Source organism: Triplophysa dalaica, chromosome 17, assembly GCF_015846415.1.
Source record: "Triplophysa dalaica isolate WHDGS20190420 chromosome 17, ASM1584641v1, whole genome shotgun sequence".
Lineage (NCBI taxonomy): Eukaryota > Metazoa > Chordata > Actinopteri > Cypriniformes > Nemacheilidae > Triplophysa > Triplophysa dalaica.
Genome location: NC_079558.1, coordinates 12,959,432 through 12,974,837, shown reverse-complemented (window position 1 = coordinate 12,974,837; position 15,406 = coordinate 12,959,432). Strand labels below are relative to the sequence as shown.

Here is a 15,406-nt window from a genome sequence, read left to right as displayed (position 1 = left end):
AGGGACCATTTTGAGTGCTGTGTCCAGAAACGAAACCCTCACTGCAGAGGTACTGTGCAGGGCGGCGGCCTTCGTTTCTCTAACAGCAAATTAGCTGTGACGTAAGGCCACTGGGTAAGTGCACTTCCTCGAATGGGGAACGCACTACAGAGACCACATCCAACCATCGGGAAACGTTCTAGTGGGGACACCCTCATGGGAAAAATATGCTGACTGAGGTAGTTAACTGCGAGGTGGAGGTCCACCTAGGGAAGGTCATTGGTTACCAAGGTGGGAACCTATCATGAGGATACATCATACAGAACTGCCCGACTGGGGGACAACGTCCGGTAGCACTAAGTCGGGTTAGATCTATACGCGGATAACTAAGAAGGTACCTGGCCTTAGGGGCAGGGCTGCTCTGCCCAGTCCGCCTGCAGGGGGTGCTTGGTTAGTGATGGATGGGATGCCTGTTATTCACCTTTTGAGGAGAAGAAGGGAGGCTTAATAGCACACTGACCCGCCAATGGAAGTGGGAAAGGTGTTGCCATGCAAGTTGCGTGCTGATACCAGTTCTACGCGTATGTTAAAAAACCTCACGAAGGTGTTGGGCATTGCCCAACCCTAAGCTCTCCAGATGTCTTGCAAAGAGGCGCCCTGAGCCAGTGCCCCCGACGAGGCTATAACCTGGGTTGAGTGAGTTCTCACTGATAGTTGGCACAGGCAATCTTGAGATCGGTACGACTCTCTGTTTGGAGACAGCCCTCCCCTTCTGCTTACCTCCAAAACAGACAAAGAGCTGATCAGAGCTCCTGAAGATCTGCGTGTGGTCCAAGTAGAGGCGCAGTACGCAAACTGGACACAACACGGATGTGGTTGGGTCTTCCTCCCCTGTGGGGAGCGCCTGCAAGTTCACCACCTGGTCCCGGAAGGGAGTGGTGGGAACTTTGGGCACATTGCCAGGCCGGGTCTCAGTATAACGTGAGAATCACTGTGCCCGAATTCTAGGCAATCTGGGGTGATTATAGGTCCCCTACCCTCTTGATGGAAGTGAGCGCTATCAGGAGAACGGTCTACATCGTTAGTTGAGGAAGAGCGGCGTCTCCGAGGGGCTTGAAGTGGGGCCTCTTGAGGCCTACCAGGACCACATCAAGGTCCCAAGAGGGTATGGAGCGTGGACGAGGCGGATTCTGCCTTCTCGCGGCCATTAGGAACCTGATGATAAGGTCGTGCTTTCCCAGAGACTTTCCAGCAACTGAGTCGTGATGAGCGGCAGTCCTGGCTACATACACTTTCAGTGTGGAAGGGGATAGATTAGTCTCAAGTCTCTCATGTAAAAAGGGCAACACGTTCCAATCGAGCAACTCCGTGGGACTTCTCTTCGAGAAGAACACCAGGACGAGAAGAGGCCACACTTTTAGGCGTATAGCCGCCTAGTGGCCGGGGCCCTAGCCTGAGTGATGGTCTCAACCAGAGGGACTCGGACAGAGAATACCATAGCGGGCAATGGGTGGTGTCCATGGAGGTGAACAGGTCTACCTGAGCCTGCCCGAGCCGCACCGAAATGAGCTGGACTGCTCGGGAAGAGAGCGTGTCGGCTATCTGGTTCAGGTCGCCTTGGATGTATGTGGCTCTCAGGGTTCAACAAAAGGTTCAATAAAAGTAAGGAGACGGGAACCGGCAAACATTTAAACATTTAATAAAAAACAACAAAGTAAAAAGACAGCCGGCAGCCCCTCACGGACGACTGCCGGCGAATAACGCAGTACATAAACAGTCGGCAGCCCCTAACAGACGACTGACGGTGAATAAAACAAATCACAACTAAAAGCCAGGCCTGGTCCTCTCATTGACGGTCCGGTCGCTCGTCCTCTTATGCTCCCGATCTCCTCCGTGATACGAGACCGGTGCGCGTACAGCTGACGCTCATTATCACTCACTCACCGGCCTCGACTTACGGTCTCGTCCCGCCTACTTCACTACAATAACAAAAAAAAGGTTTGCATATTAAACATTATTACAAAAAATTTGAATTAATGCAAAATAAATCTCCTATAAATAATTAAAAATAAAAACCAAATTGAGCAAAACATGCATTGCGCAAAGAATGTGTTTTCAAAGACTGCTGTGATAAGAGCACAGAGTACATTCACGTGATTTAAACAAGGTTTCATCACCATATATGGTTCATTGGGTGCGTTTCTGAATGCAAATTACAATGAACGTGAACGGGCATGGCGGTTAAGAATGTGTGGGATTTATCAACAATGATTATAAACTGGTGTGTGTAGCAACCGTGTACGCACGTTTGATAAATATAGATGTAGCGATTTTAGCTGCATGTTAAAATAAGGATGAGTTTAACTCACAAAATATGATTCTCCACCAGATCTATCAAAATGTCAATTTCAGTCAAGGAATTAGTTTAGCTCAAAGGAAAATATGTATAATAATCACCATTACACATACATAGCTTACAATTTCTGATTAGCAGTATAGTGATAAAAATCCTATATGTATTCGTCCAGCAAATGCGTCAATGATTTTATACACTAACGTTATCTCATGACCACAAGTAACGTGACTTTTGATAACCGATCATAAAATAGACATGCTTTGTTTGACAGAAACATGGCTAAAGCCAGATGATTTTATTACTCTAAATGAATCCGTTCCCCATGATTATTACTATAAACACGAGCCTCGTCTAAAAGGTAGAGGGGGAGGTATCGCTGCACTTTACAAGAATTCTTTTATTACCTCTCAGAAGTCTAATTTTAAATACAATTCTTTTGAAGTCATGGTACTTCACGTATCGACACCTAATACTAAGGACAAAACATTTTTAAAATTTATTCTAGCTATTGTATATAGGCCTCCAGGGCACCACACAGATTTTATTAAAGATTTTGGTGGGTTCTTATCAGAACTAGTACTGGCCGCAGATAGAGTCCTTGTCGTCGGTGACTTTAATATCCATGTAGACAATGATACAGATGCCTTGGGACTGGCTTTCAAAGACACTCTTAACTCCATGGGCGTTAGTCAACATGTGTCAGGACCCACTCACCTTCGTAATCATACTTTAGATTTAATACTTTCTTATGGTATAAATGTGGACGATGTTAAAATCGTTCAGCAGAGTGAAGATATTTCGGATCATCATCTGATATTATGTTTGCTTCAATGGCCTACGGCTGCAAATCAAACTCCTTGTTACAAATATGGTAGAACGATCACTTCAACTACCAAAGATGCGTTTCTCGATAATCTGCCTGAATTGTCTAAAATATCTAGCATGAGTAATAACGTTGACTTTTTTGACACTACTATTGAAAATTTTAACTCTACTTTCTCGGAAATATTAGACATAGTTGCTCCTCTGCGTTTAAAGAAAATTAAAAATAGCAGCCCAACACCGTGGTATAATGAACACACTCAGACTCTAAAAAAGGCATCCCGTAAAATGGAGCGCAACTTTAAGAAAACGAATTTAGAGGTATTTCGTATAGCATGGAAGGATAGTACTCGAAATTACAGGAATGCAATAAAAACGTCTAGATCCGCCTACTTTTCAACACTAATAGAGGAAAACCATCACAACCCTAGGTTCTTATTTAACACCGTGGCTAAATTAACAAAAATAAGTTGTCATCGACGTCAGATTCTGATTATCAGCATAACAGTGATGAATTTATGAACTACTTCACGAGTAAAATCCAAGATATAAGAGAAAAAATTATAACAATGCAACCTGTAGTGAAATCCGCTGAACAAACTAACTACAGCACCCCTAAGGAGAAATTGCAATTATTTTCTACAGTAGATCACGATGAACTGTCTAAAATCATTAGATCATCTAAATCATCAACATGCATGCTAGACCCTATACCTACAAAACTACTGAAAGAAATGCTCCCAGAAATTATAGATCCTCTTCTTAGTATTATTAACTCATCTCTGACATTAGGACATGTGCCTAAAGCATTTAAGGTGGCTGTTATAAGGCCTCTTTTAAAAAAAAAAAAACTCGACCCTAAAGAACTAGGGAATTACAGGCCTATATCGAATTTACCTTTTATATCTAAAGTTCTGGAAAAAGTAGTTTCAACTCAATTATGCTCCTTCCTCCAAAGGAATGACATTAATGATGAATTCCAGTCTGGATTTCGAGCATGTCACAGTACAGAGACTGCTTTGATCAGAGTTACAAATGATCTGCTTTTAGCGTCTGACCGTGGCAGTATTTCGTTATTGGTGCTGCTAGACCTCAGTGCTGCATTTGACACCATTGACCACAGCATACTTCTACATAGACTCGAAAATTACGTTGGCATTAACGGAATAGCATTGAAATGGTTTAAGTCTTATTTATCCGACCGTTTTCAATTTGTAGCAATAAACAATGAGGTGTCCCGCAAATCACAAGTCCAGTACGGTGTACCACAGGGCTCAGTCTTGGGACCCCTGCTCTTCGCATTATACATGCTACCTCTAGGAGATATAATAAAGCGACACGGAATTAGCTTTCACTGTTATGCTGATGATACTCAACTTTATATTTCCTCGATGCCTCATGAAACCCAGCAGTTTCATCGAATAAAGGATTGCATAGTTGACTTAAAAATGTGGATGAGTAACAATTTTTTACTACTAAACTCGGACAAAACAGAAGTGTTACTTACTGGACCGAAAACTGCTATGCGTAACAACCATGAATACTGCTTAACGATTGACGGATGCTCCATAAAATCCTCGTCATCAGCTAAGAATCTTGGCGTTGTATTTGACAGTACTCTCTCATTTGAAAGCCATGTCGCAAACACCTGTAAAATTGCATTTTTCCATCTTAAGAATATATCTAAATTACGTCATATACTGTCACTTTCAGATGCAGAGAAATTAATTCATGCATTCATGACATCAAGACTAGATTACTGTAATGCACTTCTAGGTGGTTGCCCTGCGGGCCTATTACAAAAACTGCAACTGGTTCAAAACGCGGCAGCTCGAGTTCTTACACGTACAAAAAAGTATGAGCATATAACCCCGGTTCTGTCAACCTTGCACTGGTTACCTATAAAGCATCGCATTAACTTTAAGATCTTGCTTATTACCTATAAAGCCCTACATGGTCTAGCGCCGCAGTATTTGAATGAACTTCTATTGTATTACAGACCTCCACGTACATTACGCTCTAAGGGGTCCTGTCAGTTGGTAATACCTAGAATTTCAAAATCAAGTGCAGGTGGTAGATCGTTTTCTTATCTAGCGCCTAAACTTTGGAATATTCTTCCCTGCACGGTCCGGGAGGCAGACACACTCTGTCAGTTTAAATCTAGACTAAAGACTCATCTTTTTAATCTTGCATACACTACACCTCCATAATATTAATCCTCAGAGGATTTAGGCTGCATTATCTAGATCAACCGGAACCAGGAACACATCCAACAACAAATGATGCACTTGTTGCATCAAAGAGTGCAGAACAGTACTCTACTCTCAGCCAGTCTTGTCTCTTTGTTCAGAGGTTACCGCAGGATGCAGTTCATGCCCAGACCTGATGGCAGAGCTGAGAATGGAAAGCGGTGACCTGACAAGTGCTAAGAGGATAGAGCTGGATAAAGGACGCGACAACTTTGTTTTTCCTACAACATTTCAAATGCTATTAGATTGTTAATGATAATCTTTAATCCTTAATTTTTATATTTTTACTAAGCCTTGTTGTGCAAGCACTGTTGAGCTTGTGCAGAGGCAGCAGCTTTTGCCAGAGGGGAACTGGAATCCCCTGGTTGGGCCTGGGTTCCCCTGAGGTTTTTTTTCTCGATGGGAGTTTTGGGTTCCTCACCACCGTTTGCATATTGTTTTGCACTATCTGCCTGGCCGGGGGGGCTGCTTTAGAATTCATACTTGTATTAAATGTGTCTCATGTACAGCTGCTTTGTAACAATGAAAATTGTAAAAAGCGCTATATAAATAAAGTTGAGTTGAGTTGAGTCAAACAGAATTAAGAGCAGAGGTAGCATAGATAGAAACACAGTTTAAATGACCAGTTTGTGAGCGTGAGCACAGAAAACCCATCACAAATGCCTTTATGGTTTATTATTAAACTCTACTTTACATAGTAAACATAATGATGATCGCATAAACACAAACAAATTCATGAAACACAAACGAGCTAGGAAGCGCAGAGAGAGAGAGTGAGAGAGAGATAGGGAGGGCATGGCCACGAGCCAGGTAAAACATGTCTGAAAACCAATAAAATCATCTTTAACAAAGAGGCACGCTCTTAACTCTTCTAATATGTAGAATCGGATACTTGCTATCTCGCTGATGGACCAATATCCGTATGCGCGTGGATGGAAATCTTGAATGGTTTCAGAATGCAGTCCTTTTGAAACACTGAGTTCAGGTTCTGAGTCTGAAGTTCCATGGCCTAATCGGATTTCCCAGAGGGGAGCTGTAGGCCGGGGTGTCCGTTGAATTTTCCGTTGGCCTCCTCTTTCTTTTCCCTTCCAATTTCTAATTCCTATATATCAAAGGGATTGGTGATGGTGTTTTTAAATGCATACCTGACCTGCCCCCAGGTGGTCTACGGGGAAATTTCATGAAAGTGATAAGTGGGCCAGAGAAAGTTCCTTTGTTTCTCATGGGGCCTCATTTGCATAGCTCTGACAGTATGGTCAGTTTGCATTTAATACATAAACTTAGTTATGGACATAGTATGATGCATTTTATGTTTATATAACATAGCTCATCATATAGGGAATTCTGATATGTGTTGTTACATATGAAACATGCAAGTCTTTGAGCTGTGAATCATCCCAACGTATGAATACATTGAATGAACCCTATAATTTTAGTTGTGCAAACTACAGTTAAAATTAAATAAACCTAACATACATTTCAAGTGCAATGAACTTAATATTATCAGTACAAATGATGTAAGGGAATACCCATAACCACTTGCGTCTGAAAAGTATGATTATTCATGCTTTTTTAAATAAAAAGCACTTTTGGGGAATTTATATAGATGTTAATGAGATGTATAACTACATTTAAGATGTATTTCATTTTTTTGATGATGTTTTGTTATGAATAATCGTTTTCTGTGAAGTTATCATTCAGGTGATTCGTGTTTACTTTGGTAAACATAGACCCTGTTCATCCCATCATATTTCTTACCACAATAAAGAAGACACACATCAGAAATAAATTATGTTGTGTGCTTATGTGGACATCAAAAAAGTCATACATTTTATCAAAAGTGTTTGTTATAATAATTTAGTTCACGATGCTATATGAAAATTAAGGTAAATGAATGAAATATTTAAGTACAGCCCACATGAGCACTGTAAGTTACATTTTTTAAGTAAAGAAGGTCAAGAGATCTGTTATATTTGTGTAAACGCAACAAAGATAATCTTAGTATTTTTACTTAAAATCTCCTTAAGTTGAATTTACTTAAAATATATGTGCAATATTTGTGCATCATGGTTTTCAAATAAAGTCATCAAATTTTTACAGTGTACTTGGACACATTCTAAATTTCATTCGTAGGATAAAATATACAAACTTTTCTACGTACTGTTGATAAATGAGTTCCCTGGAAATCAAAAGCTTTCCTTCTCAGCAGTCTGCAACACATATTTCCAAATTAATCTAAATCACCTCATATAACAAAACATTTTTGAATGGCTTACATGTATTTTAGGCAAACTTGATAACGTATATGTTAATAAACTGTATGTATATGTACATATAGGGATGGAGCTTCAAAGGGCACAACATTACATGCATACACTGGAATGTTAATTTGAGAATATATAATATATTTGGGAATTGGCAGGTCAGTGGTGGTTACACTGCCTCGAGCACTAGCTCCCAGTCCTGAGAGCAGTACAGGCAGTGAATGAGGTTTTTGTTGCTGTCTCATTTCGGCCTTAATCAGTGAGCTGCGGGCTACCTCCTGCCCCCACCCTTCTGAGAAAAGACCAGCTGTGGTCTAAAGGGCTGAGCTTTCAATTGCATTGCTGAAGCTACATGTATTGTCTGCCATTCTGGGAGTAGTATTTTCAGGGGCATGTTCTTGGGGGAAAAAGGGAGAGCAAGGAAGGGGAAGCACAAAAAGGTTCATATGTTTGAAAGAGTGAAGCAAGCAGGGTGAGACGTCCCTAGAGATCAAGAGAGCGCAAGTACACATGTCTATGGCCAATTAGGAGGCGGGAAGATCTCTTCTGGACCGGCTGCTGTGATCACCAGAACAAGGGCTGGTCATCATAGATGAGCAGATCATGAATAATGCAAAGCACGGTGGGTGTAAACCAGCGAGTAAACTCTCGCGTGTGCGCTTTTGAGTATGAACCGGCATGTGCACACGACAGTGTGTGTGAGAAATCCCTCCCCCCAACCCCCGAACAGCCGGTGCCTGCAACATGAGGTCAGCGAGCTAGCAGGAAAAGGAGACTGAAGAGGAGCGGAAGAGGGAGCTACGGAGGAGACGAGATTGCGCTGAGGGAAGATCTCAGGAGGAGGAATATGCCGAGCAGAGGAAGTGCAGCCCATTAATGGCAGCCATGCTGAGCCCAAAGATCAGACAGACCAGAAGAGGTACAGTACACTTTGTTTGTATTACATCTGAAACTGCCTCCTCTCAGGGGCAGCGTCACACAAGGTACATGCTTTCATCTCTCAGCATCTCTGCTACAACTGGTTCATTCATCACTTTGGATCATCTCTGCTCGTGATGTTCGGATTTTAATTCCCGAATTATGTCGTTCTATTGGGTCGATCAGTATTATATACATATGAAACTATTAATGTTGTATTGTTACATTTTTTATTTCATATAACAGAATCATTTTGCTGATTTGAGTTAAACTAAAGATGATTCATATTTGTATGCATGTACGCAATGAATGTTTTTCTACAATATTTCATTTCAGGTTCTGAAAAACAAATTTATTTTGATTATACATTTTTAAAGAGAATCTGAAAATTGTCTCTAATTAAATACAAGACGTCTAGCAAAATCTATATCCCACATCTATACAAAAAATAACACCGACAACTGCGGACGTTATCATTCCCAGAGTCTTTATTTGAACCCTCTTGCTTTGCTTTTATTTTATTGTATGGCTGACCAAACAACAAACCACAACCAACAAGCGACGCCTGTTAAACATCACAACAATTGAGCATCAAGGCACACATTCCACTATCATCCGCAGCACGCTGTACGCATCATAGGCACACGCCCACGATGGGCTCATGGTCATTAATCAACATCCTATACCACAGTGTTGTGTGAGATGTGAAACCTGAGGCAGGAGAGGATCTCAAGAGCAAGGATTCATTAATCGTACATCAATTTGATGTATGAAACTAAAATCATAACCAAACCTCAATTTATATAAAGGAGCTGAGTAATTTATCCTCTTACTCTTATCTCAACAATGGTTGTAGCTCTTTTCACCCCCCATCCCCCCACATGCTTCATGCTACCTGCTGAACATCAAGGCATCTACTGGAAGAAGGCATGAACCATAAACCTAAATTGTCACTATTTAAACAGTGGTTACAACTTTTTTATTTACTTATTGAAATAAGTAAATAAAAAGTGTGTACACTTCTTTGGAATAATTTATTCCGATTGGTCGATTGTAGTATTCTGCTGTTAAACAACAAAATTCATCATCATGCAAAACTTGAAAACATTCTTTCCACCGTATTTTAGTTAATTTAGGGCAACTATTGATCCCCTCCATGCCAAAACAGGCAGTTTTGATGACCACATCCTAAAAACAACCATGGCAAAGTGGGAAGGTATGAATCATCAAGTAGAGTGATTTGCAAACTGCAGGTTTTGATTTCACACCTGAGTTAAACTATATCTCAATCCTTTTAAGGAATCATAAAACGCTAATATATCTGTTTCTGTGTATTTGGTGTGTTATAAGTTGCCCATTCATGTATAAGACACATTAAAGAGCAAACATTAAAGTGTCAGAACAAATCCACATGATTTGACTAAGACCGCCCAAATGTACACGCAAGTAAGGTGGGCGTTCCTGTCAGTACAATTGCTTTGGAACCTGATGTTCCAAATATGGTAGAGGCATCACATTTCCATCACACGCTTGCAGTATTCAACCAATCACTACTCACTGGTAAACTGGCCAATCATAGCACACCTCGCTTTTCAGAGCAATGAGCTTTGTAAAAAATCTGCGCGTTTCAGATAGGCGTTGCAAAAAGGAGATACAAACATGCAGGGTATGTGGAAAATACAGCCTTATATCCTGTTTACACATTGCATTGCATCTAAAACAATTGATAATATTCGTTTTAGCAGTGTCATATGACCACTTTAAAGAAACAAGTCAAATAAAACATTTATGCAAACAAAGTCTGAGAGGCGATTTGTTAGAAATGCATTTTCATACAAAACAACCATGCAGGTGTACGATCTAGATAACCACTGGGTAAACTTACTTTCCTAAACAGTGGACATTAATATCCGTCAGCCACAGGCAGCACCAAGTCTGCTCTTTTCCTCTGTTCTCTATAAGGCAGCTAGTACATCCACCACACCCCAGGACAAGGGTCAATCAAGGTCTGCAGCTCTGATGAGGAGCTTTTTTTAGGGAAAGGCCATGGGGACTGAGCAGGCAGCCATCACTCTATCTCTGTCTCTAAGAGCAAAGCTTACTCAATACCTCCACTTCTGTAGTTTAATTTACATTGTAGTGTACAGTGAAACAGTGAAACGTCCTTTTTTATATCTTTATTACCTCAGTATAATGCAGTTGACCAACCATAATAGTTCATTACAAAGTACTGTTATAATAAAAACAAGACTTAAAGCCCCACTACAATGTCTTGGAACACGCAGCATTATTTGATATGTTGACGTAATTTCGAACAGAAAAATGCAGAGAGCAGGATTGCGTTCAGCCCTGACAAAACATTGCAATTTGTTCTTTAAACGAAAACGTTGTGATGACGCAAGAATTGAACTATAGCAGCTGAGAGGGCAATTTTTTGTGTTCTTTTTGAAGAATTTTCTCATATCCTGATGAAATAGTTACATATACGTGTTGACTACTGCAAAATACATGTCTTCTTATATCTTGAATTGTTGCGTATACCGAGCTACAGCAGACACATTTGAAAACGACTTTACTTGGACCCATTGTGCGAGCTGTGTCTTTACCGGGAAGGTTATACAGTTGAAAGAAAAAGTATGTGAACCCTTTGGGCTTACTTGGATTTCTTCTTAAATTGGTCATAAAATGTGTTCTGATCTTCATCTAAGTCACAACAATAGAGAAACACAGTCTGCTTAAACTAATACCGCACAAACATTATACGTTTTCATGTTTTTATTGAACACAACATGTAAACATTCATAGTGCAGGGTGGAAAAAGTATGTGAAACCCTAGGCAAATGACTTCTCCAAGAGCTAATTGGAGCCAGGAGTCAGCCAACCTGGGGTCCAATCAATGTGATGAGATTGGATGTGTTGATTAAAGCTGGCCTGTCCAATAAAAAACACACACCAGTTTTGAGTTTGCTGTTCTGAAGAAGCGTTGTCTGATGTGAACCATGCCTCGCACAAAAGAGCTCTCAGAAGACTTACGATCAAGAATTGTTGACTTACATAAAGCTGGAAAAGGCTACAAAAGTATATCTAAAAGCCTTGATGTCCATGTGTCCACGGTAAGACAGATTGTCTACAAATGGAGAAAGTTAAGCACTGTTGCTACACTCCCTAGGCGTGGTCGTCCTGTAAAGATGACTGCAAGAGCACAGCGCAGAATGCTCAATGAGGTGAAGAAGAATCATAGAGTGTCAGCTAAACACTTACAGAAATCTCTGGCACATGCTAACATTTTTGTTGACAAATCTACAATAAGGAAAACATTAAACAAGAATTGACTTCATGGGAGGACACCACGGAGGAAGCCACTGCTGTCCAAAAAAAACATTACAGCACGTTTGAAGTTTGCAAAAGAGCACCTGGATGTTCCACAGCACTAATGGCAAAACATTCTGTGGACAGATGAAACCAAAATTGAGTTGTTTGGAAAGAACACACAACGCTATGTGTGGAGAACAAAAGGCACAGCACACCAACATGAAAACCTCATCCCAACTGTGAAATATGGTGGAGGGGGCATCATGGTTTGGGGCTGCTTTGCTGCCTCAGGCCCTGGACGGATTACTGTCATCGATGGAAAAATGAATTCCAAAGTTTATCAAGACATTTTGCAGGAAAACTTAAGACCATCTGTTCGCCAACTGAAGCTTAACAGAGGATGGATGATGCAACAGGACAACGACCCAAAGCAAAGAAGTAAATAAACAACTGAGTGGCTTCAACAGAAGAAAATACGCCTTCTGGAGTGGTCCAGTCAGAGTCCTGACCTCAACCCGATTGAGATGCTGTGGCATGACCTCAAGAGAGCGATTCACACCAGACATCCCAAGAATATTGCTGAACTGAAACACTTTTGTAAAGAGGAATGGTCCAAAATTTCTCCTGACCGTTGTCCAGGTCTGATCTGCAACTATAGGAAACGTTTGGTTGAGGTTATTGCTGCAAAAGGAGGGTCAACCAGTTATTAAACCCAAAGGTTCACATACTTTTTCCACCCTGCACTATGAATGTTTACATGTTGTGTTCAATAAAAACATGAAAACGTATAATGTTTGTGCGGTATTAGTTTAAGCAGACTGTGTTTCTCTATTGTTGTGACTTAGATGAAGATCAGAACACATTTTATGACCAATTTATGAAGAAATCCAAGTAAGCCCAAAGGGTTCACATACTTTTTCTTTCAACTGATACATGTTGCTGCTGATTAGTTATGTAATGATTCACTCAGCTCACGATGCGATTCACGATACTGATCTCACTAAACGATTCATTCACGATTTATGTTCTTAAATGCTGCACGTGTCTTATTATATTTTATATCAAGTTACAAAACTATTTCCAAATCGAATTCTAAATTAAAAAAAGAAAAATGCAAAATAAACTTATGAAATAAACCTTTGATAAATGCAAAATAAACTAAGACTTTGTCTGTGCATTTACTGGATTTTTTTAACATTTAGGAAATATCAGCATATACACGTTTTCCAAGTTTGCAGGAAACACAGCGGCCCCGCTGTTCAAAACATTTATTGCAATTCAAATAATATTGCAACCTGCTTGAATCGTCACATAATGGCTGAATCTGAAATGGCATACTTCCTTACCTTATAGTAGGCAAAAAGCAGTAGTCGAATGTCCAAATTTTCAGTATTCACAAAACAGGAGGCAAGAAATACCCTTGTGGTGGACAATTTCTTCGGAGATTTGGACGTGCATAAATAAGGTGGCATCCGAATACGCCTTCTTACCTACGTAGTAGAAGGAAACAATACTTGAACAGAGTATGTCCGAATCATCCATATTCATAAAAGAGTAGGTGAGAAATTTCCGGATGGCTTACTGGTTACTTCTAGATTTAGAAGTACTCAACGACGAATACTTGAAATGCTCTATATCCCATGAGCCCAAGAGACAGAATAACACGCACAGGCCGCAAAACAGTCTCAGCCGACCTTTATGTACAATTAAACATTTTGTTAATTATTGTGAAGCTAATGTAACATTGACCTTACATAACTTAAGTTGTTTCGCTTGTTATTACATCACATGGCTGATCTCTGGCCCACGTTCCAGTACAGTAGGTGGTGGATATGCACATCAAACGTAAATTGCCAGCCACCCACCATTGAAAAGGAACAGAGGAAGAATTATGTCACATGATCACGTCAATTAGCATACGACGGCCGATCGCATTCATACTACTACATACTATTACTACACTCAGGCAAACAGTACGTACCGACATAAGTACATGAGCAGGTACTTACTGAAATCGTACATACTCATTGAGTATGCAATTTTGGATTCAACAAATATAATAGATTTTGAAGTGGCTCACGGTGAATAGTTACATCCCTATTGCTGATTGGGCTGAGATTATTGAAAGAAGAGAAAACACACCTCAAACCTTGTTGCACATTGGCAGAATCCGAAATCGCATACTCAATGAGTACCCAGCTAACACAGTTACGTTTTGACGACGTACCTGCATCAGACCATATTCGTTGCCACGACGTACCATAATAACGTTCCAGCGAAGTAACATTGTGATTCCCATATTCGTCCTGACGATGTAACATTGGACGTTGTTTGGACATGCCAAAGACATACCTGGAATATACCATATTCGTCGAAGCAAAGTCCAAATAACGTTTCTGGGACATGATGAGCACAAACAAACAGTCACGTTGTTAAAATCTTTTAATTTAATTTAATTAAAACAGTTCTCATGCCACACATGGAGGATTAAATTAATTTGTGATTTACTCTGTGCGTTAAAGATAAAATTGTATGCATAATTGGAGAAATTCTCTTTTCAAATATGTTTAAAGCACAGTATAATGATTATAAAACTCAACACAGCACTGTACATCACAATAACATATTTTATATATAATGTAGAACATGACATAAATAATCAAAGACTTCAACACAATATAGAGGATTTTAAGCAGATATTTATTGACAGAGATGAATAAACATTATGTTAGGGCTTAAAGAGTAAATAACATTAGATCAAGAAAATTACATTTCATGCAGTCTGTTATGTAGCAGTGTTCGAAAGTAAGCAGTCTACCAAGTTTTAGGTCCGAAGGAGAATAAAGTTAATGGCTTGTAAAAAAGGAGTCGAATCTGAAACACACATACGAGACGTGACCTAGTCAGAGTCTCTAACCACAGTGTATCTACGTCACTAAAATATTGTCCCCACGTTTTGTTGGGACTGCCGGGAAAACATCACTCTCCTCCCCAAACACTGTCGCTCATTCGTGTGCATCATGTCTAGAACCTATGTTAAACGACTATCTTTGAAGTAGGGGGCAATACCAACTTTATTTCAACCGAATCACAACCTGCAAAAATGGGACTATTTATTTTTGTCTTAACTTCAAGAAATATTTGTGTACCATATGTCTGTGTTTAGCTAATGCATATAACGTTAACGTTAACATGTACCGTTATTTCTGGGGTATTACAGTTTTTTTATCTAGCTATGAACTCTGCTTATTTAAGTGTTTAATCTATTGTCGTCAATCTATTATATACTATCGTCTTCGGATGTTCCTTCGTAAGACTTTGGCTCAAACTGGTAGGGTAAAATGCCGGCCATCTATTTACTGTTTATAATATCCAACCAACTGTAAACCATAATCCAGTAGTGATGGTAGGCGTTCCATTGCGACACAAGATGAACGCGTTTGACCTATCAAAGCAGACTCCCGTAATGATGATAGCGTTCTGTTTGCGGCATATGCTGAATGCTT

General features: G+C 40.1%; 1 protein-coding gene across 1 annotated transcript in view; it reads left to right on the top strand.

Annotated features, from left to right (window-relative positions):
• Positions 1-8,325: 8,325 nt before the first annotated feature.
• si:dkey-191m6.4 (rho GTPase-activating protein 22) overlaps positions 8,326-15,406 on the top strand; it is a 55,644-nt gene continuing 48,563 nt past the window's right edge. The window contains exon 1 of the mRNA XM_056771387.1: positions 8,326-8,589. Coding sequence (XP_056627365.1) covers positions 8,547-8,589 — 43 coding nt within the window. The 5' untranslated portion in view covers positions 8,326-8,546. The remainder of the gene's footprint in view (positions 8,590-15,406) is intronic.